Source organism: Helicoverpa zea, chromosome 3 (genome assembly GCF_022581195.2).
Source record: "Helicoverpa zea isolate HzStark_Cry1AcR chromosome 3, ilHelZeax1.1, whole genome shotgun sequence".
Classification (NCBI taxonomy): domain Eukaryota; kingdom Metazoa; phylum Arthropoda; class Insecta; order Lepidoptera; family Noctuidae; genus Helicoverpa; species Helicoverpa zea.
In genome coordinates this window covers 3952919-3972969 of record NC_061454.1, presented here as the reverse complement: position 1 = coordinate 3972969, position 20051 = coordinate 3952919, and the positions used below count along the sequence as shown (strand labels likewise).

Here is a 20051-nt window from a genome sequence, read left to right as displayed (position 1 = left end):
GTAAATATTTATCACGCGTTGTAAATGAATATTTTTCAAGGGGCACTAATTATTACCACAATCTGAGTTGTAGAAACACAGCGAACAATTGATTTGACTCAGGTTTTCACTTTGAAATCTTAGAGCATACAAACAACTGGAAACGAATTGCCTTTCTCCCTTCTAAAGGTTCAAAGGTTTATGCTTGTGTTTCTGAATTTTTTCATGTGTGTCCGTATGAGTGCAACCGAAAATGCATAAGTGAGCTGTCACTATATTTCGTTGCGGTGCCTTCCCCCCGTGGGTAAATTACTTAGCAGAGTTTTCAGAGTAGAGGTTTATGCAAATAGCGGTTCCGGTTGGTTGATTGCTCCAAGCTTTGAAACCTTTACCATCTGACGTTGTTGGTCATTAGTTTGAAAAATGCTACTTCTTATTTTATTATAAAGGGATTTTTATGATTCTGTATAGGTGCGATTGTGGGTTGTTTCTTTTTGTTGATGCTTTCACACGATTTTGACGAATGGTTTTTAATTTTATTGGCATGCTGTTAAAAGTGTGTTTTGTTTAAAATCAATCACATTTTCGGTTGTAGAACTTTGGTGGAATTAAACTGGCTATATTGTTTTAAGAAGAAACATATCAAGCAGTAATCCAAAGACAGAGAATTCGCTTCCAGCAGTTCCAACCATGCGAGCGAACAAAAGATTGATATAACACAAAAAGTCAGTCAATGGTAGGTATAACATGTTCCTACCAGCTTTTAACTATTGCAATTTATACAATTCTAATATTAGCCACAAAGCTATCTTATCCACTCTCTATCCTTTACGCTATCAACACAACATCCTTTCCACATGCGTCATTATAAGTCACAATTCATTAAAATTATCGTCAAACTGACTTCAATAGGGATGTCGAGTGACTGCTATTGCAAGACATATCGACATTATAATCTCCGATCACTATCGACATTCCTGCACAGTCACTTGACTGGGGTGGCTACGTCGCTTTGTGTTACTAGTACCATATTAAGCGTCTAATGTATGGAATTTAATTTCTAAAACTCATCCAATACTGTAAAGACAGTTTGTAGAATGTTCGTAATGGCGTTTAAGACGTTTCGTTTAGATCGTATCTTATGACATTGGTCGTAAGTTGAAAGCTAATCAAAATGTTTTAATCGATGACGCGATAACATTAGTGATGCGCTTGTCTTGTTTTTGTGAAGGTTTTTGCTATCGATGATTTATTTAGTTTTCTTTAGTGAATGATGTATTGGTTGTTAATATTTCATGAGGTTCATGAGAGGTATGATTTCATGTTTTTGTATGATGTAGTTTAGATCGCTAATAAAATTGTAAATGTTTAAAACGTTGTTTTCAAAGCTGGAAGATATAAGTATTATATTCCTTATCTGATGATGGTCAAAACGAATTCTAAAAATGACGCACGGACGCTAAGTAAAATATGGTACATAGGTCTGTCTATATTTATTTTTTTTAGTTTTGAAATGTTGTATTTACGGTTAGAGAACCCACACTTAAAAACTTAAAACTGTGCCAGCACACACAATTAATCAGCAGGACATCGATATCGATAAACCCGAAATCTAACCACAGCACTAAAGGTGAATGAATTCTTTGCATTACTTAATTGATTTGTTAGATATCTCTCGTTGAGTGAGCCGTATTTAATTGAGATTCTAAAACATTATATCGTTCTTTTGGCTGTGGCGAGACCACCTAAATTGATTTCAATTTGAAAAAAAAAAAACATGACCTGACCCGTCGGCCGAATTAATACCGAATAATAATCGACTGTTAAAATAAGTAGATGGAAACGATGTGATATATCCGCAAATTTATTTAGATATCCGGGATGAGAACTGACTAACACTACCTAGTAGTATTAGAAAGTTCCTAAGGTTAATTTATGAAAAGTTAATTTAGCATTTTGTGCCTTAGAGCGATTCGTCCGCGGCAAAAATCGTGCGGCTATAGTCACCCGTGTAAACCCCCCATTAGGTGACTGATTGCTGATCGATAGAATATGTTTTGTATTGCATTGTTCAAAAATATTTATCGTAAGATCATCAGATGAAACTGTTTGGGAAAGCTAAGCACTTTTCTTACCACCTACATAGTTTGATGAACTACCTATAAAAAGAAGCCTAGGAAAGATGGAATTTCACTCGCAGAAGTAATATTTGTTACAGTTACCGGCACGGATGTCGGGCTCTCGGCGGAAGAGTGGGGATCGCTTTGCGCACCCGTACGCATAAGGCAATAAGGCAGTAAATCGCTTGTGCGCAGGTGAAGGTCAGGGCCCGACATCCGTGCCGGTAACTGTACTGGTACACATGTTTTACATGTCCTCAGTACTTACAAGTACATTTCAGATCCCGTTTCGAATCATAACTACGGAGTCACAAATCAAAATTTTATAGTGTTTTCCATACATTAAAAAAACATCTCCGAGTCGTAATTTGTATAATATTTTCAATGAATTCCACAAATAGAAGTTTTATTGATATTTAAGTCGTATTTTATTGGGCTGTTATGTCTATTAACAGTTGGACTAAGTAGGCAGTTAAACTTTGCAATTACGGGTGCATTTTGCGGTAACGGGACGGTATCTTTTATTGAAATGTATTTTTTGTCAAATAAAGTAAGATGTATCAAGTTTATTGAAGCTGTGTGGTCTTTCTTTAGTTTTAATTTTTATGACATTTTAATTTTCATATAAAGGCTCCATAATTATAACTATTTATTTTTGTAAATTTTTAAACAGCTTTTTTTCAGTGTGGGAAAGTAAAATTGCTTCAGTTATTTCTAGGCAAATGAAGTTGTTAAAATTTGAGGCCCCCAACAGACTGAAAATTTACAGTCGGCCGTAGTTTGATGGGGATCTTATCTGTATATATAGAGGTATATTTATGGTATGGTAGCGGGCACATTAAAACAATCATATACCTATGAGCTTCACGTTTGCGCAAATACTTAAAAACATGTTTCGTACGTAAAATTAAATTAAAATACGTACGAAACATGTTTTTTTTTTATTGATTTTCGTTTTTCTTACCTTACACAACTGTAGGTACAATGAAGAAGCTACGATTTCTTATTGACGCATTACCTCTACTGTTAACCAACATTTTTCCTCAATTTGGCTACCGCTAAATGACGCAAAGAAAACAAGAAGTTATTTGAATTGTCTTTCCTCAATAATCAAATATACCTTCTACATTCATGCCTATAACCGTGGGAGAACAATAAATCACTTGACCAAACCAAACAAGAGCTTAAGAGTAGCTTCAAACTGCAAACTAAACAGTCGGCCGACTGTTAATCCGATCATATCCATCATTTCCCGAGCCTTTTCCTTACTATGTTGGGGTCGCCTTCCAGTCTAACCGGATGCAGCTGAGTACCAGTGTTTTACAAGGAGCGACTGCCCTATCTGACCTCCTCAACCCAGTTAGCCGGGCAACCAGTTTGTAACACTGGTGATCAGACTTACTGGTTTCTGACTATCCGTAACGACTGCCAAAGATGTTCAATGACATCTAACTGATGGTTGACAAAGTCTTGATTCCAATCAAAATTTTCAGTCGGTCTAATACCGGCAAAATACCTGATCTTTGTACTGTGCGTACTATTCATCTTCATACTGATTTATGAGCCCAAAACAATCGGCCAACTAAAAGTCTACAGTGTGGGGTACTCTAATTCTGTCGCAGCAATTATACGTCTAGTTGGTCTACTGAAGCCGGGACATCGGAATCGTTTTAACTCGAGTACACACTCGATTTGTTTGTGTATCGAGAGGGCTAGTCGATGCCGTGACGAGTGGGCCCTGGTGTGTGAATACCGTAGCGGCGTAGTGTGTTTGTGGCTTTAGATAATATAGGGATTGGTATTTCTTCATTGCTTAGATAATTTTATCATTTTTAGATCCGATTAGATCTAATTTTCAAATCCTATATGTGGTTGCTTGTTATTAGCAATAAGGTTAGTATCTAAATTATGTTATCAATCTACTAGCCTTCCTTAAATTAAATAAATAAATTTTCTTTCTTATATTTCTTAGGTAATTATTACAATAAGGCAATGAGAATTTGATTTACATGACATTACCTAATATTGCATCAAATCTCATATTTTCTAGCATTTTCGGTGAAGTCGTCAACCTAAAGGCAGGCATACCTAAATTAGCGCGAAAGCCTCTACGCAGACACTATTCCTTCACTATCATAGTCCAATTGGCAATACCGCAATCCAACACAAACAGAGAGAGATCAAGACCGACAGCTTAAGATCCTTACTCCCTACTAATTTTATAAATGCGAAAGCAACTGTGTCTGTCTGTCTGTTACGCTTTCACATCTGAACCACTGGACTGATTTTAATTCAGTTTGGTACAGAGAAAGAGTTGACCTTGAGAAAGAACATAGAATAGCTTTTAACCCAGACTTTTGAAGAGTTCTTTTGGAAACGCGATATACCTGAACTTGACGCGGGCGAAGCCGCGGGCGGAAGCTAGTACTCTATAAGACACAGAATTTAACATTCCTGAGGAATGTAGAAACTCACTTAACATTGTCAATTACGCGCATTTTTTCGATAAAAATCTAGGAAACCTGTAATGAAACCCAGATTAAATCTTGAGGAATCAATAAAATGTCACAACGGTCTTGTCAATGTATAAACTTGTATTTTGCAAGTATCTAATTGAAATGTACAGCGGTAGGTATGTAAAATTGCTGCGTTTAGTGGCTAATTGTAGGCCTACTTTAGACTGCAGGGATTAGGGTTCCGTGTAGAGTAGCTTTTTCATTTAATATACTTAGTAGTATGGTCTTAGATATTTCAACATAGTTGAACATAGGTTGGTAAAACCTAACGACAGAACATAGCACACTATACTTATAATTTAAGATCAAATCAAATCTCTACATTTTACTTTTACCTATGTTTTACAAATAATAAATCTTTGACTTTGAAACTACTCTAAAATTAGATAAATTCAAAATTAATATTGGACCGTATGAAATGATCCTCTTATTGGGGGAATTATAGAGACAAAAATACCTAACAATACTTTAATTTTGTAATAGAGAATTGCTCTCTAAGCTTTCTAGCTAGCAAGTAATAATTCAGAAGAAGATGAGTAGATTTTAGCCCCCATTTGAGATGAGAGATAGTATTACCTCGAGATACTTAACTTCAAAGGAGTCTTTATTTTTAAAGTGACTTTTACACAAAATTTGACCTTTGTGCAATCCAGTATCCTCAAGACTTCAAAATTGTATTCTGACACTCCACTCTCTCTGTCACAGCAATTTTATCAGTTTAACTTACAATCACGCACACAAAAAGTACGGAACCCAACCAAAAATCCAATCAAGTATGTATATCAGAGTTTTTTGCTCCACAGAGCTTGTTGCTGTTAAAATATTACGCGAATTAGCGAAACTCTTCTAACAACGGTAATTACTACAGCTATTAACGCGATAAGACAGCGGTGCTCAACATGTTAACAAGTACGGCCCGCTAAAAGAGAAAGTTTGAAAGGTCCGTTTATTTGCTCGACAGTGTAATGCATCACTTTAATGCACTTTAGCAATGTGCGGTGAAACTGCACTGGTTTATGGTTTTGAACTGATAAATTTAAAGTCGTAATTGTGGTTTAATTTTTGTGTATAGAAACATGTTTCATTAAGCGCACATTGAAGACTAAACAGTCAGCCGACAATTGACACGATGGTTGACGAATTTTTTTAAAAGAAAATCTTGATTTCAATCAATGTTTTCAATCGGTCTGATACCGGCTAGATACCATTCATCTTCACAGGAACAGTCACCGAGAAAAGTGGAATCTACAACATTACGTGTTAATTTTAAACGGTTCAATCTGACTCAAAACAAATACAGACTTGAAAATAATAATTTTAACAAACATATTCATCACTGCCACAGACGGCAAATATTTTAAACGTGTAAATAATTTCTAAAAAAGGTGTCAGTATAAAAACTTTGAGACACGCGGATAGAGAGCATACGCCTACTGGTGACCACAAGTATGGTCGTGATAATTGACCGATATTAACATAATTGTCGTATTTGTAGTCGTAGGCACAGGTATTAGGTTGCTAGACGAATATGACAGTTTGTAGTCTTGTAATATTTTTGTTGAGGTTAAGCCTTGATGTTCTTTCGTTGAGGTAATTTCGTTCGTGACTGTACGTGGTTGCGACAAACTGTGGCAATTCGGTTAAATATATCAATTAAAAAAAAGGAATTGCTTAAAACCAAAAGCTCCTATTACTCTTTTAAGCTACTCTTTTAGGGCCGTTCCCAATATTCTATCTACCTGTAGATTAGTAGTAAGGCCAAATTGCAATCTCTACTAAGCAATACACCGATAAAATATGTAGTACTCCCGTCCCGTCCTGGTATGATCCTGTCAGTCAGTACGAAAAATGCTATTTTCTCTTGAAAATTGAGAGCTGTAAACTGCACAAAAGATTCGGTACCCCTATATTCATTATTATTCTTTATTGCACACATAGATACATTTGGACAGTCTGAAAACAGATAGATTATGCACAATGGCGAGCTTAACCCAGTGCTGGGTTCTCTTCATAAGTATTATTTAAAACTAAAAAAAATATTAAATAAATCACGAATCGCTTCTATTCCATGCAGCAATATACACATAACACAGGTTACCACGTTTTCAATTTCAACAAACGAACTCCCAAAAGTTGTGCAACGGTTTCTGACAATGTCGAAAAACGGAAGCGATTATTATAAGCAATTAGCTAGCCAAACAAAGTCTATTAGAATACTGGAATTGTTTACTTTAAAACCACACTTCAAAAGAATAATTCTTCTAAACGTCGGTGTATCTAAACTTCAAAGTCTAAGAAAACCCGTACACTGGCGACTAAATAGTCGGCCGACAGATCACCAATTTGTTGGAAAATAAATCCAAAGTTTTCAGTCGGTCTGATACCAGCTAAATACCTGATCTTTGTAATATGCCTACCTACTACCATTCAGTTCCATTCTGATTTATATACTGTTACAGCCTTTTTTTGTCGTCCCGCTGCTGGGCACAGGCCTCCTCTCACACGGAGAAGGTTTAGCTTTAATCACCACGCTTGCTCAATGCGGGTTGGTGATTTCAGACTTTATAGTCCAGGTTTTCTGAAGATGTTTTCCTTTACCATTTTATCATATACTAGCCGTTTTCCCGTGGTAACTACTGCCCGTACCGGGATAAAATATAGCCTATGTTACTTACTCGTGGATAATGTAGCTTTCGAATGGTGAAAGAATTTTTAAAAACTGTTCAGTAGTTTTTGAGCCTATTCATTACAACCAAGCAAACAAACAAAGTTTTCCTCTTTATAATTTTAGTATAGATGATTTGCCGGTACAAACTATCGGCCGACTAAAAGTTTGCAGTCTGCAGTACTCTTATAAACAAAACATCGGATTTTTGTTTGACACCGTTTCTAAGGAAAATGTTCGTTTTGCATTTGAAATTATTACCGTGTTTTCATAGTCAGCAGCTTTGAAATTGGCTTTGTTTAATTTTCTTGTATGAAGATTTTCAGCCGGTTCTTAAAAACCGATTAAGTTTGTGATATACTTGCTTCTGCATGCGGCTTCACTCGCTTCCTACACAAAGCGTCTTTGTGCACCTGGATAAAAAAGCCTGTGTTATTCCGATGCACATATACTAGCTTCCACCCGCATCTTCGCCGTCGTTGAGTTCGGTTATATCGCGTTTCCAAGAGAATTCTTCAAAAGTCCGGAATAAAAACTATCCTATGTTCTTTTTCAAGGTCAAATCTATCTCTGTACCAAATTTTATTAAAATCAGTTCAGTGGTTTGGACGTGAAAGTGTAACAGACAGACAGACAGACAGAGTTACTTTCGCATTTATAATATTAGTAGGGATTTTATTGTCAAGTTTAATTAAATTGTGTTCAGTCGCGAAGAATGATTGAGGAACAAACGTCCAAACCCACAAACTTTCACATTATAAAGTATTAATAGAATTCTTGAGAAAATATACATGATTGTATTACTGTTGCAAATAAGGAATTGGTATCTCATAAGTATTTTTTACCGTAAAGTACAGTCGGGAACAATATGCAGTTAGCTATAAAAATTTACTTCAAATTAATTTTCCCGTTATGTTAGAAAACATTGAACTTAGCTACTTAATAATACTTAATTTTATATTTCACTTTGTCGTATTTACAGTTATGAATTTAACTCTAGGTTTATTGATTTCAGAACACATACAACTTTGCAAGTCCGCCTAGGTAACGTGTATTTTTATTTAATTTTGGTTATTTAAACTGCATGTAAAAAATGCTATATTTTGGTTAAAAACTTATTTTATAACATTTTGTAATGTTCTGTTGTTTTTTTTTGTTTTTTTTTTTTATTTATTTATAAACACCTTAAACTATCTTTACCTACATAATCTCTTATCCTAATACGACAGCTAAGAACTAAAAACTATCTTATGTTTAAAGATAGATGTTTATAGATAAAAGATAAACGAAATCACCACAAAAACTAAATTATCTTTATGATCCTTGTTAATAATAAAAACAAAAGAAAAACAACAACAAAATTTTATAGCGTTTTAATAATACAATCTGGTGAAAACACTTTAAAAATCTTAAAGTCAATAAAACTTCATGATGCGAAATGTGAGCACCGCAATAAATACTCAATTGTTTATAATTAGCGCTTCTTACTTTAATAGTGTAATAAAAGCGCAAATTACGCTCCGATTGTTTTTCTAGAGTAAACTTTTCGATGATCTACTACTTATGACGTAATTTACCGAGAACACTGCAAAGCTTGAATACAAACGTACAACATTATCCAGGTATGGTCATATAATTATGTCATATTTGGCATTAAGCATAATACGTCCAAGGACGATTTCGGCCACGGCGGCTTTTCTCATAAAAGGAGATCAGCCAGCTGCGCAGGACATATAGTGCACAAGAATTTGCACAGACACAGGTGCACTCACTATTCCTTCACTCTCATAGCTCGATGGGACCGTACAGGCATTATTATATCATCGTAACACGGCCAAAACACAGCTTACATGCAATTTACCGTGTTACACAAAATGTATGTCACGTTAGTAAAATTAGTTACATTTTATTAATGTCATATGAAGTAGACGCTCAGTACGCCAGGTGTAGGTACACGAGATTGTTTGTTTAACACAATTAGAGTTTCGCACGTGTATTCTAATTATAGAGTGTGTTCCGAACGCTTCTCACTGTCCATCACTCGAAATCAGGTAATGTCTGGTTCGTTTTAGAGCTGCCCTATGAAAAGAAACATCAATGCACCGCTTCGAAAAATATGCATTCACTTTTCAATTTCATTTAAAGTTCTACAAATGCAACTGTAAAATATTTACGAACCCATTAAACTAACATCGACTGCATTTATAGCTTCAAAACTGGATTATTAAGAGGTTCATAATTTAATTAATGCAGCAAAAGAGATAAATTAGCATCTCGCCCACACACATCGTTAATATAACAAATTCATATCCCCACCTTCATATATCTAATCACGCGAAGCCTAATCTGCTAAAATCTTAGCCAAAATAGCGCGAAAATCGTTTGGCGGTGCGCGTGCGGCGGGGTGGGCTCAGGTGAGCGTCAGTCCGCGCCGCGATCTCCCACCGACAGGGATCCACGCACGCCACGCCGCGAAATTTCGGAACTGTTTAGAAAAATCGAACGCATTTCGTTCTCTACACAGAAAAATAACATAAAAACAAATCGACGCGTTTAGAGAATAGAAATGGGCGGAGTTTCGGAGTAGAGGGTTTTTTTGGGTGATTTTTCGGTTGAGGGGACATGGTTACAGCCGAGGTGTTGGGGCAGTGATGTCCGTCGAGAGATGCGACCTGTTGTCATCGCCGCCTGCTTGCTGCTGCTCGCGCCCATCACCGACTCTTGGTGGTGAGTACCTGGACACCTCTGTCAAAGTCAAATCGATCCATATAAAAATCATTCAGGTAGTGTAAATACCGGCAGACTGACGGATCAACGGAATCTAATAAGAATCGTGAGCCTAAACAGCTGATTTGTGTTTATTAGAAGTTTTTGTCGATTCTCGGTTCGGTCTGCGGATCGTCTCCGTCGCGCACTTTTTGTTCAACGAAACTTTTGATTTAAGCTCGACTTTTTTGTGTTTCGATTCTGTTTAGCTAATATAAAATGGATTAAATTTGATGTTTTATGATGATACTGTGTTTTATGATGACTTTTTTATAGCATCTGTATACTTTGTGGTAAACAAAGAACTCATGAGGTTTCGATTATAGTCCAATATTTTTTACTTAAGAAAATACTTGCATAGCACAAAGGGATCATCCAGTGTAATTAAAACAAATCATTTAAGACTGAAATGTCTTATCGATTAGATTAATTAAATGTAATTTACAACTTTGTTTTGTTTTTTATTTATTTATCTCTTGAGAAAGTGAACTCATTTGACACTGCACGTTCATTTTAATAAATTAAAACGTACTTATACTTCTCATACCAAAATGAATTATTTTTCGGAGTGAAAAGAAGCTCTATACTTATTTCCATTACTAGGTAAATGGATCATGTATATTCAGAGAAATAATATTCCTAACCTAACGACTACCTGTTATTTCATTACATATCTAGTAGGTACATTAATGAGCATGTATGTGAAGCAATGCACATAAATTATATGTATTAATGACTCCAAACATTATTAAAAAATAATTAGTGTCGGACACTTTTGTCGGTAAGTGTACTTGTGGTTATAGGAATTAGGAAAATGTGATTTATATTATAAATGCAATTATTAACAGCCCATAATGACTCTTTTTGCAAAATAAGTTAGGTAGTAAGGTAAAACTTATATCTTAATCAGAACCTACTACTTGGTTTTTTTTCATAAAGGATGTCTTAGGATACAATTATTTTCATGACGGTCCTTCCGTCGTTACCCGTAATAATTAAAATTATCAATAGTGTTTTATTCTTTTATAAGCAACCTACTCTATCAGACAACTCTTGCACCGATCCAGCAAAACTTTACTCACCTCAAAAAAATACTTAAAATTAAAAATTATATAGTATTTAAAGGGGAATTCCTCTAGAGAGCTTGTTGAATCTATTTTGAAAAATGACTATCATCTGCCTATCTATCCTTTCACCAACTATGTTGGGGTCGGCTTCCAGTCTAACCGCATGTGCTGAGTAGCAGGGTTTAACAAGAACCGACTGCCTATCTGACCTCCTCAACCGAGTAACCTGGGCAACCCAATGCCGCTAGGTAGGACTGTATTATGAAAAATGCCAAATTATTTGAATTTAGAAAATATGTCGAAACAGCTGCATTGTTTAACATTTCCTTTTGTTTTAATCATAAATATTAAATGTTCAATAATATAGAGGTGATAAATGTCTTACCATAGACAACTTTCTTAAGACTAACGTTTGTCATAATAATAAATAATAGCGACTATTAACGGGTTTTAAACGCACGTTTGAAACATTACCTACTTTAAGATCGATGGTGAATATAAGTTACTGAGAATAGAATGGGTAGTTTATAACATAATAATTATGTTGTGGAACAAATAGCTATAAAGCATGGAAATCACACTAATATTATACAGGCGAAAGTTTGTCAGTGTCTGTGTATATTTGTTACTTCTTCACGTGCAAACGGCCGAATGGATTTTGAGGAAACATAGCAGTAATATTGCTTACTTATAAGAAAACACATAGACTATATTTTTATCAGTATAAAGTCGTAAGTTATTGAGAAATGCGTCTTGAGTAGAGTGAGTTTTTAAAGAGCTTTTTATTATTTTTCGTTCATCAAAAAATTTACAAAAAAACTATGCTATGGAGTAACAAAATCGGACGTAAACAACAAAACTGTTACAACTACAACGTAAAAGAACAAAGACTAATCTAAATACATAATATAATGAAAATTAGTGAAATAGCTGATTTTAATTAGTAGGTACCTATAGAAAGTAAATATGTAGGTGATAAACAATTGAAACTGAAATCGGTTAAATTGGTGATTAAGACCTATCTTCTACAAATGAATAATTATAATACGGTTATCTGGGAGCACGCGAGTGCCACCGCCAAGACGAGAAAAGCAGAGCACAAGAGCACTAAATACCTACCTTCCCTATAAGCACTTTGTCATATTTTTTTCTTTTAACATAAGTTTTTCAGGCATTTATTTAGGTTGAAGACTTTCTTATAGGGGTACTGAAAGTTTTGTGTAAAAACGGTCTGACCATACGGCTATTGGCAACCTTATGTCAAATAAGAAAATATCGGTCGGTTACTAAGAAGTTCACGCCTTTTAATTTATCTTATTAATATCTATTCTACCTAGACATGGAAAACAAATGTCTATTGACGATTTTGTCAACGGCATAGAATAATGACATTATCAAATTTATAACAAGGAAGTGCAATAAAGATGATTTTCAACGGTCTAATACACGTCTACCTTTATGATTCAGTATCAAATAAATATTGTACAACGACAAGTAAATATGACTTATTATTATTTATGTTGTGATTGGTAGACATTATTAATTATAATACCTTAGAACTTTGCCATTCGAAACCCTACTTTAACTCTCAAGATATAAGCCTCAAAATTGATTACAGGTTTCTTGTGCGGATGACAACTTAAAAAAATCTAATACTAGTCAGGCTGTCAATATGTAAAATGTAGTGATATAAAGATATAAAATGTAGGTGTCGTTAAGTTGCTAGCAAAGTGTTAATCAAGTTATATTTTAAGCTTGCCATTCATGTTCATAAATGTTTGGATCGCTATTTATAATTCTGTATTTTATTGTATAATCAGCTTATTTGATGGGCTAATGGATAGGTTTCTCCTAACGTGTGCTATATTGCTTCGGCTTGATGATATATCGTTTACTTGTACATATTTTCAGTACATTAAGTATTAGGTCCTTAGTTAAATTAATTGTGGTTTCATATTCCTTATTTCAAACGGTAGGAAATGGGGCTTTGAAAGTCAATAGACGAGGTTTAGGTATGTTCAGCAATGAATGTCTAACAACTCAAACGATAACGTTCATAAAAAAGAGCTTTTTATGAACTTCAACCTGCCTTGTCTATTTTTGTAACCAATTAGTAAATTATAATATTGTATGCAATCTCAGACACATGAGCCGTCTTAGGTTAGCATCTAGTATGCATTTAATGCTTCTGATATTGAAATGTTAACGGGTGAGGTGAATACAACCATCAGGTATCGCTTACTTATTTACGTAGCAAGCGAATTAAAATAATTCCAAATACTTTTACTTTCATGGAAAATTTATGAAGCGTTGGTGTGGGAAGCGTTTAAGTACTGAGTACGTAGAAGGACTTAGAAAAATGAAAGACTCAATCAAAAACTATTTTGATTTTTTAAACACAATATCACAAACTGTACATAATAAAAACTACTTACTGTACGTAGAACGCTGCACGTTGAAATCGAAAGTTCTTTTTATAAGAAGAATCTTTTTTGATGTTTCATTGTAAAAACTCAACTTACGTTTAGTATAATCTGTCATTTACATACTACTGAAGAGAACAAGAAGTTTATTAAAATAACAATCAGAAGAATTCCTACCGGAAATTACTTAAAAAACATTATTGAAATCTTGCATTCAATTAGTCACAGCTCATTCATTTAACTCGAAGGGAAAACTGTCCTATCGTAACCACAGACCACACAGCCGAACATTTTCAACAATAACACTAAATAACAAACCTTTAGTCATAATAATAATTTAGTTATTGGAACATAAATCACTTTGCCATGAAATTCAATAAAGTCATATTCGACAGGTACCACCACGCCGGAGACTTTAATTTGCAATTAATCAAGTGCAGACTTAAATTAGGAGCCCGTGCACGATCAACAAAAATGGATGCGCATACGCAACGCCGCGTCCATAATGTGAGCTGCATATTATTATTTGTTGGCATTATTCGTTTAATAAATGTTCGAATAATAATTTATTTATTGGATGTAATAATATGTTCGGGGCTAATAAAGACATAGCCGGTGTGAAGATTGAGATTTATTGTTCGTGTCGTTTTTTTTCTAGGTCACTTTAGTTTTATGGGTTTAAAAGTGTTTTGTGGTATTATTAGGTACCTACTGCGGTTTTTTATAAATTTTGCGTGCCATTATTTAGTGTAGATTTTTTTCTAGATTATTTTATTCAAATTGGTTCTTTTTGCGCAATCTAGACACTACTTTATAAAAGTTTATGGTAAGCAGTAAGTCAATGGGGTCCGATGGGACGTCCAGACCCCGATGGTCACTGAACGCGCCATAATTGAGAAGAATGACTCAATTTTAGCAATTTGAAAGTCCCCCCGGCAGATTGATGGATTGATGTTAATGTTACCATCGAAGAAAATATTGACTTCATAAATGATTTTTTGCTGGCATGAACATCGATTATTTTCAAATAAATTGGTAGGTAGCGTTAATTCAAGTTTCAAAGTTATAAATGGATTTTGCACGGGATTAACTTAATTATCGTAATTGAGTTCGGTTTGAGGTGTTTCTGCTAAGGCTGGGTACAGTTGGTTGTGTTAAAATGTTTAAACAAATCGAAGTTGAATTATTTTTCTACGGCTAAAGCGGTTTATTAATGGATTGATTGATTTTGTTTGTAACTTGATTGGAATGTTGCAATAAAGTTTAAAGAGTTTATATGTAGGTTCGTTTTTATTAATGAGTTAAACTTCAAGATATTTTAAAGTTTCCTACTTTCAAAATTTAATTACCTGTAGTACCTATGTACCTACGTTTCTTGTATGTAAAGAAAAGTTTTAGTAATTGTCGTAGTTCTCTTGTAAATTTTAGGTGAAGAACTTGTTTTTATGTTTTCCTTAAAGGGCTCCTCTCAAGATCTAGTCCAGTCTAATCTTCAAACGGAGGTAGCCCATTTTGAAGAAGGCTGCTTTTCATCCAAGTGCGAGATATACTTTCCATGGAAAGCGAGAGAAACCACAAGTAACATAGTCTTATATATCTATAAGTTCAAGATAAGAAACCGATACACTAGATGTGGTTGAGATATCCATCTATTTAACGCTTAATAAAGTCCGAAAGCCTGTTTATTCTAACAATTTATCTGTGTAATAACTTAAGTTAGAACTAAGTGTATCTTATGGCAATAAAGTAGACTAAGTGCCCGCGAACTTTACACTGTGAAATATTAATACGTAATTATTATACAAATTACTATTAAGTGAATAATTATGTATTTGAATTGGACGTAGTTATGCAGAAACGTTCCAACCCACAAGTCACCCGAAATCGAGTTATTGTGATTGAACAGCCTAAAATTTAGCATATGGTTATCTAAACTCAATATAATTCAACAATAAAACCTCTAGTACCTTTACTAGTTAGAATAAAAAAGAATACAACTGAAACGCGTAAATGCTTATATCTCAAATTCAAGTTTAATTTGAGATATAAGCATTTACGCGTACAGTGGGTTGGAACGTTTCTGCATAACTACGTCCAATTATGGAAAATATATATCAGCTTCTTCTGGGAATAGGCTCTTCTTATACAGAGAAGGTACAATCAAAGCTCAAAGAGGAGATAAAAGCTGATTGAAGATTTCAAACTTTAAAGTCCAAATAAACTACACAGGTTGACTTTTCTTCGCTGTTATACAATGGTATTCACGATACACTTACAAAGCAGCAAAAATTTTTCAAAGTTACTTCATTACTTAGCTGGATTCGAACCTGCACCCTTATACTTCATGTGTAGTTGCCCTAAATCTACTTCTTCTTACCGAGCGAGCTGCAGGTTAAATCACCTGGTGCCAGAGTTTATCATCAGCCTTTTCCCAACTATGTTTGGGTCGGTTTCCAGTCTAACCGAATACAGCTGGGTACCAGTGTTTTACAATGAGCTACTGCTTATCTGCCCTCTTCAACCCAGTTACAAGGGCAACATAATACCCCTTGGTAAGACTGGTTGTCAGACTTTCTGGCTTCCGACTTCCCACCCGTAATGGTAGTCAAAAGCCAACTGCCAAGGTTGTTCAATGACAGTCCTGGTGTCAGAGTTAAGAGTGCCATAAATACAAGGTGTTGATTTGCATTTGTGCCATAGTTCAGGAGGAGGACATACAATACGTAAATAATCGATTGGAATTACAGTAGATTGGAAATAACTAATATGCACTGCTTTTTTTGTCATTGTAATGTCGTGGTATTTCCGAAGTAATCCAATTTTATGAATAAAATTTATGAGTGATCGTTGCGTATGCTTTGTGTTTGCGTTTGTGTGAGGTTGCAGTACGGTTTTAACGCCAGTAACATACGCGCCAAGTTTAAATAAGGCTGGATGACATTTACGGAATTCCGAAAAAAAATGAAAGAAAAAAAATTACGTACCAATTTTTTTATTGATTTGGGTCGAGAATCATTAGCATAATTACCTCCTTGAATATGGCACGGATGCAAATCAACAGCTTGTATAAAGCCGCTACGACTTTTTTATACAAGAAGTTAACAGTAAAAATAAATAACCTTTTCTTATCTATTGGAACTTCGGACGACATGTCCAAAAATTCGGAAGGCGAGAAAAGCCGTGGGCTAAACCTAGTTTCGAAACGTTACGATTTACTAAATGAAGCGTTAAATTAAACTTAAAAAGTCGATATCTATTAGTGTTGTAAGTAGGTGTTCGACTTTTGTCGCCCACGGTTTTGTACTAAACTGGCTTCTGCCGTTAATTGTAGTTTTTTTTAAAGTGTTAATGTATGCTGTGATAGAAATAGGTGTAGCTAAGTGCTTATTTCTTAGTAGATGCACATATTGTAGTGTTATGAATTCGTAATTCATCTATACTAATATTATAAAGAGGAAAAGTTTGTTTGTTTGTTTGGTTGTAATGAATAGGCTCAAAAACGACTGGACCGTTTTTAAAAATTCTTTCAACATTCGAAAGCTACATTATCCACGAGTAACATAGGATATCTTTTATCCCGGTACGGGCAGTAGTTACCACGCGACGCGGGTAAAACCGCGGCAAAACGGCTAGTACTCTTATAAAGATAAACTTAGTAATTAATCATAGAGCGCTGAACTTTTATCGCTGTCTATTTAAGTCTACTTGCCTGACCTGGAATCGAACTCACGCTCCTCTTACTTGAGAGGTTGGCTCTTTACCCACTGGGCCTCCTCCACGACTTTTATATAAATTCAATTTATTCCTAGTTACATTATCAACAAGATAGGCTGCGCCTTGCCAGAGTTAAAGCGTAAGGTACATAAAAGGCTTAAGAAGGAACATGGTGGATTTTGTCAGTAAGAGTTTGACACTCCCTTACCCACAGAGGGAGGCGTCATTTGTTAATTTCCCACCAAAAATAAGCCCTTCTGATTTCTATTGCCAACAAAACGAAAATGTACCTACATGTCTAATTGGGAAATTATACTTGTAGGTACGTACCTACCATTCATGTCTAACTGTTGGTTATCTATCAAGTTTTATTGTCGTTAGGTAACCGGTATCCGAATGTTTTGACCGCCGCGGTTACAAAAGCGGATATTACCGTGTTTATTATATTACTTAAGGGTTAGTGTGTTTAGTTGGTTTCTTTTGTTTTTGTGGGAATAAATTGGTGTAGATTTTTATTTGAATCTGTGATTTGTTTGGGATGTTTTGCTTTTCGAATTAATGCGTGTTTTTTCATTTATGATGCAGTAGGTAGCCTTCAAGGCTATAATGCCAGGAACATTTCTTAATATATAGAAGAGTTCGTTCCTACGAAATGTAGCAGAAAGTTGCTCAATGTTTTGAAATAAACCAATTGTCAATAATCCAGACAGTTCGCCCAGACAGTAATCTTAAAACTTACTTACGTCGCAGAAAGTTTATTTTGCGTTCAAAGAAAATCAGGAAAATATATACTCAGCTGTCAAACTTGTCACTCGTCCGTTGAATTGGCCCAAACAATAATAGAGTAACAATGGGTTTGGGAACGAATTCGATACATATTTTGTCAGTTGTCAAACTTTTTGAGCACATCACTTAGGTATGTTTCTAACGGGTCTTTACCATTGTCCTTCCAAAACAGCTGTTCATTTTATTCAAACAATCTGCCCCTTAACAGTTGATAGTATCCAGTTTAATGCGAAGTAAATAAATTAATTACGTTATAAATCTAGTCGCGATGTCGGATAAAACCACCTGTCAGTTAACCGTTCACTGTTACTATAATCATAACAAAACTGTATTAGTTTAATGTATTAATTCGATTTTATTGTTTATTTACGACTTTCGGTAAACGATACACGATAAATGTATTTGCTGTCAATTCGATTGAGCAAACTTTACTATTGCTTAGTTTTTTTTTCTAACTCTTAAATACTATCTTGTAGTCGCTATTAGAATCTACTGGTAGTCGTTCTTTGTAAGAACATTGGTACTCAGCTGTATTTGGTTAGACTGTAAATATGCCGACCCCAACATAATGGAAAAGGCTAGGCAGATGATAATGCTTATCTTACTGGTAGTCATTTGTTGAGTGGCCCAAACGGTGTATGGCAGTTCTAAGTTTTTGGAACTGTTCGGAAAAGTCAACACAGCTATAGAATATGAAGGTAGGATTTCTATCATAGAGAGACGCAAAGTTCACCTGACCAAGATGACCTATTATATTATATGATTGTTTAATACATCGAGCTACTCTTGATCTTTGCGATAGGAAACTCCTTTCAGCGTCCATTACCGCGGACGCTCGTACTGAAAACGATCAAACATTTAAGCATAACCACGCCCACGAAATAAATACCTATACGTAGACGACCACCAAATTCCAAGAAAACCATTAACCACCAAACAATAGTTTTCAATACATTTCCTATACCCAACGTTCATCAGAATTCGTCTGACGTAACTGCACAGTGGAGTGTTGCGAACAATTTGTGATACAAAACAGATTTACTCATACATGCATGAAGCTAGTTTTAATTGGCGTTATGTTTATTTTCTTACTTTCAATCAAATATTGCGGGACCTAGTCCGATGAGAGCGAAGAGACTGCTGCATTATTTTAGGCTGAATTTCTTTTTGTCTGGATAAACTAGTGTTGCATGTTTTTTTTTTAAATACATGTTTATTCTTGGATTTGTAGCTGGCGATGTATTGTTTTTTCTTTAAATAGAAGCTCTTATAAGTTGTACGTAATTGTTTTTATTGGAAATTTAAATTGATTCAAATGCCCATATGTATGTATAAACGCGTACCTATCTATTCTGGAATAAATGATGGTACTTATTGGTAAATAATTATAGGTCTCATTATCCCCTTATAAGCATCAAATTGCAATAAAATTAATAGAGCAAAAAACACCAAGACAAGACACGACACCTCATTCAAGTCAAAAATGACCGCCTAATTTTACCTACTCGTTAAAAAAACGCCGCGGCATACCGGTGCGTATGGAACTAGTTCATTTAGCACTCAGTGCGATGCCCTGTCGTACCGCCACCCGCACAAGTTTGCAGTCCGCTTAGCGGCCCATCGCTAACTATCTGTGGCTCGTGTAGGTTAAGTAAGGTGTGCAGATGGGGAGGTAGGTAGAATTGGTGTTGTTTAGAGAGTGAGAGTGATTATTTTTTGTGCATTGTTTGGTTCTGTTGAGTTTCGTTTTGTTGAGTGGTCCTGAAAGTGCTTTGCTTATAAAATGATGTAGTCATAACAGCAATTTTATATTTTCGTTGTTTAAAATTTCACTTCAAAATTATAATTTAGCTGACAATGATACAAAATAACGTTTAAAAAATCTGTCAGTTTTTAACGTTAGCTTGAAAAACAATCAGTCTGAATAATTTGGTATAAGATAAATGAATATATCCTATACATAGTATAACTTTCAAATTACTAACCCCACACTCTTACAGACGAGCATGACCCAC

At 35.0% G+C, this 20051-nt stretch overlaps 1 protein-coding gene across 2 annotated transcripts in view; it reads left to right on the top strand.

The window, feature by feature from the left end:
• Positions 1 to 9646: 9646 nt before the first annotated feature.
• The window catches only part of LOC124646264 (protein Wnt-6), a 36518-nt gene continuing 26113 nt past the window's right edge, over positions 9647 to 20051 (top strand). For both annotated transcript variants that reach the window (XM_047186381.1, XM_047186380.1), the window contains exon 1: positions 9647 to 10007. In XM_047186381.1, the coding sequence (XP_047042337.1) occupies positions 9946 to 10007 (62 nt within the window). In that variant the 5' untranslated portion in view covers positions 9647 to 9945. The remainder of the gene's footprint in view (positions 10008 to 20051) is intronic.